The sequence below is a fragment of the Trichomycterus rosablanca genome, chromosome 4, assembly GCF_030014385.1.
Source record: "Trichomycterus rosablanca isolate fTriRos1 chromosome 4, fTriRos1.hap1, whole genome shotgun sequence".
In the NCBI taxonomy this organism is placed as follows: Eukaryota; Metazoa; Chordata; class Actinopteri; order Siluriformes; family Trichomycteridae; genus Trichomycterus; species Trichomycterus rosablanca.
This window is the reverse complement of record NC_085991.1, coordinates 50,981,371-50,988,016: the sequence shown is the minus strand read 5'-3', so window position 1 is coordinate 50,988,016 and position 6,646 is coordinate 50,981,371. Positions and strand designations below refer to the sequence as shown.

The window sequence follows — 6,646 nt, the reverse complement described above, 5'->3', positions numbered from 1 at the left end:
CCTGGCGGCAGACCAGTCAGGGTGCCCATGCTGACCCCTGTCCACCACCAAAAGCTCCACCAATGGGCACGTGAGCATCGGAACTGGACCACAGAGCGATGGAAGAAACTGACCTGATATGATGAATCAAGTGCTACAACTACCTGTAATGTGTAATCTGTCCATTGAAGCACGATTGCTGGATTTCATTCCACCGGGTCCGTGAGCGCCGCCCTTGTGTTCCCCAGTGGAATGGAATTCTTTCTCAGCGTGCACAAAATCAAACCAACACGTCCATGAATGCATTTTATTTATTTTTATTTTTATTTTGCTTTTGGAAAAGTTGCTTTTTGGTGGCCGGCGTGTGATTGGGTGATTCGCGCCGCCCCACGTTCTCCGGATGCGGATCAGATTCGGAGCCTGAAGATCGAGGGCAGTCGACGGGAAGCCATGATGACCGTCAACACGACAGCAGCGCCGATGACAAACCCTTTGAGGATCTTGTAGCCGGTACTGGGCGTGTGGTTCTCAGGCTGGTTCTCCTCAACTTCGGACACGCCTACACAGCAACACAGAGACGACACACACACACACACACACACACGTGTTACAGGAAACTCCAGCGTTACTCCACCTAGCGTGTATAACGTGTATTTCTGAATTGAAACCAGACCTTCATCTTCACACGCGGTCTCCATCAGAGCCCCGGACTCTCCAGGTTGGGCTTCAACGATGGGAGGAACTAGGACGTAGTCCTGCGGCTGCTCGAGGTCCGATTTTTTTAAAGCCACCTTGGAGATGTTCTTCAGAATGACAGACTGCAGTGGATCTGATGGAGAAATGAAACGTGATTCAGTTTGTAATGTTCACCTTCATCAGCTCACCACCATTCATCTATAAAATCCTTCAAACGTACCTTCAGTGCATCCTCTATCCAGGTTCTGCTCCTCCAGGAGCTCCAAAGCTGCTGGATCCCGCAATTCTGTCCACTGTTTCTCAGGTGCTTCATCCATGTCATCCAGTTTCTTTCTATCCACGACTAGAACCACCCACTTGTTTGATTCATTCTTTTGGTTCCTCAGAACCATCTGTGCTTCCAGATTATCTCTCTGGTCCTGTAAACCCACCTGCTCCAAAGTCCCTGACTGGTCCATCAGATCGCTCTCAGGTTTATCAGTCCCAACCATCAAAACCATGTTCTTACTCAGATGCTTCACCATTTTGTTCATCCAATCACCCATACCTACCAGCCGGTCCCGTTCCACCATGAGAACCACCTGGTTCTGCATTTGGTTTCTACAAACCACCTGCTTCTCATGCATCTTCATTGGGATTGTCTGAACTGCCTGAACCTCCAAGTTTTGCATGTGGTTCTGAAGAACCACCCGTTCCTCCACATGCTTCACCTGGTCCATCAGAACCACCTGCTTCTCCAGCATTTGTAGCTGGTTTTTGAGGACCATTTTCTCCTCTAAGTTTGGCATGGGGTCCATCAGAATCACCTGCATCTTCAGTCTTTGTGCCTGGTTTTTGAGGACCATTTTCTCATTTAAGTTTGGCATGGGGTCCATCAGAATCACCTGCATCTTCAGTCTTTGTGCCTGGTTTTTGAGGACCATTTTCTTCTCTAAATTTGCCATGGGGTCCATCAGAACCACCTGCTTCTCCAGCCGTTGTGCCTGGTTTTTGACGACCATTTTATCCTCTAAATTTGGCATTGGGTCCAGCAGGACCACCTGCTTCTCCAGCCTTTGTGCCTGGTTTTTGACGACCATATTATCCTCTAAATTTGGCATTGGGTCCAGCAGGACCACCTGCTTCTCCAGCCTTTGTGCCTGGTTTTTGAGGACCATTTTATTCTCTAAATTTGGCATGGGGTACAGTGGAGCCACCTGCACCTCTACCTCCTTCATCACTATCTCTATAACCAGAACTATCTTCTTTACCAGCTTCTGGTCCTCAAGAACTGCCTGCTCATCCAATTTATCCATCTGACTCTCCTGAGCAACCTGCTTCTCCAGGTTCTGTATTTGGTTCTCCAGAACCACCTGCTCTTCCAGTTTTTCTGTTTGGTTCTCCAGAACCATCTGCTCTTCCACATGTGTTACCTGGTTCTCCAATCCTTCACTCTCCCTCTCTACCATCACCTCATTTCCCTTCTCACCCTCCACGTCCTGCATCGCTACCTTCTGGCATCTCTGCCACCATTTTCTCTTCTTTACTTTCTTCTCAGGTTTGTTTTTTCCCAGAACCACCTGCTTCTCCATCTTTGGTATTTGGTCTGCCTGGTCCTCTAATACCTTCTGCCCCACTCCTTGCCCCATCTCTTCACCCTTTACCCCGTTTCCCTTCTCACCCTCCACGTCCTGCATCTCTACCTTCTGGCGTCTCTGCCACCATTTTCTCTTCTTTACCTTCTTCTCCGGTTCGTTTACCCGCCTGTGCGGCTCGTCTTCGTCAGATGGAACAGTCCGACAGGAGAACATGTTCATGCTGCTTACTGTCTCGGCGTCTCAGATCAATTGAGCACAAACACATGAAACGCAGCAATTTATACCAGAGGTGTGGAGTGTGGTGATGTCATCATGATGATGTCACAATGTGTGCATGTAGCTGAGAGTGGTGCTGATCATCATCACTGCTGCTCTCAGCATCATTAACCTCTAGTGTAGAGTGGGACAGTGGGAGGAGCTTCAGGCCCTATCAATCGAAAGGTTGGGGGTTCGAATCCCAGCTCTGCCATGCAGCCACTGTTGGGTCCTAGAGCCACCAAAGTTTTAATGTATAACTACAATGATAATAAAGTCTATATATCTGTCTGTCTGTCCATCTGTCTGTCTGTCAATCTGTCTGTCTGTCTATCTGTCGGTCTAGCATTATAGTATATCTATCTATTTATCTATTTGTCTATAATTATAGTATATGTCTGTCTATATAATTATTTAATAATTATCTGTCTGTCTGTCTGTCTGTCTGTCTGTCTATCTATCTATCTATCTATCTATCTATCTATCCGTCTGTCTGTCTGTCTGCTGATCTGTCTGTCTATTATTATAGTATCATGCTGTCTATCTGTGTGAATGTCTGTCTGTCTATCATGTCTGTTTGTCTATATAATTATTTAATAATTATCTATCTATCTATCTATCTATCTATCTATCTATCTATCTATCTATCTATCTATCTATCTATCTATCTATCTATCTATCTATTATCTGTCTGTCTGTCTATAATTATAGTATCTCTCTGTTTGTCTGTCTGTCTGAGATTTCCTTCGGGATCAATAAAGTGTTATCTTATTTCATCTGTTTGTGTATCTATCTGTCCATAATTATAATATCTATCTGTCTGTCTGTCTGTCTGCCTGCCTGCCTGTCTGTCTGTCTGTCTGTCTGTCTATCTATCTATCTATCTATCTATCTATCTATCTATCTATCTATCTATCTATCTATCTGTCTGTTGATCTGTCTGTCTATTATTATAGTATCTTGCTGTCTATCTGTCTGTCTGTCTACCTACCTATCTATCTGTCTGTCTGCCTTGTCTATCTATCATATGTCTGTCTGTCTGTCGTCTATCTATCTATCTATCTATCTATCTATCTATCTATCTATCTATCTATCTATCTATCTATTATCTGTCAGACTGTCTATAATTATAGTATCTCTCTGTCTATCTGTCTGTCTGTCTGTCTGTCTGAGATTTCCTTCGGGATCAATAAAGTGTTATCTTATCTGTCTGTGTATCTATCTGTTCATAATTATAATATCTGTCTGTCTGTCTATCTATCTATCTATCTATCTATCTATCTATCTATCTATCTATCTATCTATCTATCTATCTATCTATCTATCTATCTATCTATCTATCTATCTGTCTAACATTATTTTCTATCTATCTATCTACCTACCTATCTATCTATCTGTCTGTCTGTTGATCTGTCTGTCTATTATTATAGTATCTTGCTGTATATCTGTCTGTATGTCTGTCTACCTACCTATTTATCTATATATCTGTCTGTTTGTGCCTGGTTTTTGAGGACCATTTTCTCCTTTAAGTTTGGCATGGGGTCCATCAGAACCACCTGCTTCTCCAGCCGTTGTGCCTGGTTTTTGACGACCATTTTATCCTCTAAATTTGGCATTGGGTCCAGCAGGACCACCTGCTTCTCCAGCCTTTGTGCCTGGTTTTTGACGACCATATTATCCTCTAAATTTGGCATTGGGTCCAGCAGGACCACCTGCTTCTCCAGCCTTTGTGCCTGGTTTTTGAGGACCATTTTATTCTCTAAATTTGGCATGGGGTACAGTGGAGCCACCTGCACCTCTACCTCCTTCATCACTATCTCTATAACCAGAACTATCTTCTTTACCAGCTTCTGGTCCTCAAGAACTGCCTGCTCATCCAATTTATCCATCTGACTCTCCTGAGCAACCTGCTTCTCCAGGTTCTGTATTTGGTTCTCCAGAACCACCTGCTCTTCCAGTTTTTCTGTTTGGTTCTCCAGAACCATCTTCTCTTCCACATGTGTTACCTGGTTCTCCAATCCTTCACTCTCCCTCTCTACCATCACCTCATTTCCCTTCTCACCCTCCACGTCCTGCATCGCTACCTTCTGGCATCTCTGCCACCATTTTCTCTTCTTTACTTTCTTCTCAGGTTTGTTTTTTCCCAGAACCACCTGCTTCTCCATCTTTGGTATTTGGTCTGCCTGGTCCTCTAATACCTTCTGCCCCACTCCTTGCCCCATCTCTTCACCCTTTACCCCGTTTCCCTTCTCACCCTCCACGTCCTGCATCTCTACCTTCTGGCGTCTCTGCCACCATTTTCTCTTCTTTACCTTCTTCTCCGGTTCGTTTACCCGCCTGTGCGGCTCGTCTTCGTCAGATGGAACAGTCCGACAGGAGAACATGTTCATGCTGCTTACTGTCTCGGCGTCTCAGATCAATTGAGCACAAACACATGAAACGCAGCAATTTATACCAGAGGTGTGGAGTGTGGTGATGTCATCATGATGATGTCACAATGTGTGCATGTAGCTGAGAGTGGTGCTGATCATCATCACTGCTGCTCTCAGCATCATTAACCTCTAGTGTAGAGTGGGACAGTGGGAGGAGCTTCAGGCCCTATCAATCGAAAGGTTGGGGGTTCGAATCCCAGCTCTGCCATGCAGCCACTGTTGGGTCCTAGAGCCACCAAAGTTTTAATGTATAACTACAATGATAATAAAGTCTATATATCTGTCTGTCTGTCCATCTGTCTGTCTGTCAATCTGTCTGTCTGTCTATCTGTCGGTCTAGCATTATAGTATATCTATCTATTTATCTATTTGTCTATAATTATAGTATATGTCTGTCTATATAATTATTTAATAATTATCTGTCTGTCTGTCTGTCTGTCTGTCTGTCTATCTATCTATCTATCTATCTATCTATCTATCTATCTATCTATCTATCTATCCGTCTGTCTGTCTGTCTGCTGATCTGTCTGTCTATTATTATAGTATCATGCTGTCTATCTGTGTGAATGTCTGTCTGTCTATCATGTCTGTTTGTCTATATAATTATTTAATAATTATCTATCTATCTATCTATCTATCTATCTATCTATCTATCTATCTATCTATCTATCTATCTATCTATCTATCTATCTATCTATTATCTGTCTGTCTGTCTATAATTATAGTATCTCTCTGTTTGTCTGTCTGTCTGAGATTTCCTTCGGGATCAATAAAGTGTTATCTTATTTCATCTGTTTGTGTATCTATCTGTCCATAATTATAATATCTATCTGTCTGTCTGTCTGTCTGTCTGCCTGCCTGTCTGTCTGTCTGTCTGTCTGTCTATCTATCTATCTATCTATCTATCTATCTATCTATCTATCTATCTGTCTGTTGATCTGTCTGTCTATTATTATAGTATCTTGCTGTCTATCTGTCTGTCTGTCTACCTACCTATCTATCTGTCTGTCTGCCTTGTCTATCTATCATATGTCTGTCTGTCTGTCGTCTATCTATCTATCTATCTATCTATCTATCTATCTATCTATCTATTATCTGTCAGACTGTCTATAATTATAGTATCTCTCTGTCTATCTGTCTGTCTGTCTGTCTGAGATTTCCTTCGGGATCAATAAAGTGTTATCTTATCTGTCTGTGTATCTATCTGTTCATAATTATAATATCTGTCTGTCTGTCTATCTATCTATCTATCTATCTATCTATCTATCTATCTATCTATCTATCTATCTATCTATCTATCTGTCTAACATTATTTTCTATCTATCTATCTACCTACCTATCTATCTATCTGTCTGTCTGTTGATCTGTCTGTCTATTATTATAGTATCTTGCTGTATATCTGTCTGTATGTCTGTCTACCTACCTATTTATCTATATATCTGTCTGTTTGTGCCTGGTTTTTGAGGACCATTTTCTCCTTTAAGTTTGGCATGGGGTCCATCAGAACCACCTGCTTCTCCAGCCGTTGTGCCTGGTTTTTGACGACCATTTTATCCTCTAAATTTGGCATTGGGTCCAGCAGGACCACCTGCTTCTCCAGCCTTTGTGCCTGGTTTTTGACGACCATATTATCCTCTAAATTTGGCATTGGGTCCAGCAGGACCACCTGCTTCTCCAGCCTTTGTGCCTGGTTTTTGAGGACCATTT

At 42.8% G+C, this 6,646-nt stretch overlaps 1 protein-coding gene across 1 annotated transcript; it reads right to left on the bottom strand.

Moving 5' to 3' along the window:
- Nucleotides 1–280: 280 nt before the first annotated feature.
- On the bottom strand, nucleotides 281–2,486 carry LOC134312472 (calponin homology domain-containing protein DDB_G0272472-like). The gene is made up of 3 exons (XM_062994450.1): nucleotides 896–2,486; nucleotides 653–808; nucleotides 281–538 (listed from the first exon to the last, which is right to left on the bottom strand). The coding sequence occupies exons 1-3, from the start codon at nucleotides 2,469–2,471 to the stop codon at nucleotides 387–389; spliced, it is 1,884 nt and encodes a 627-aa protein (XP_062850520.1). The 5' UTR covers nucleotides 2,472–2,486; the 3' UTR covers nucleotides 281–386.
- Between the last annotated feature and the right edge of the window lie 4,160 nt (nucleotides 2,487–6,646).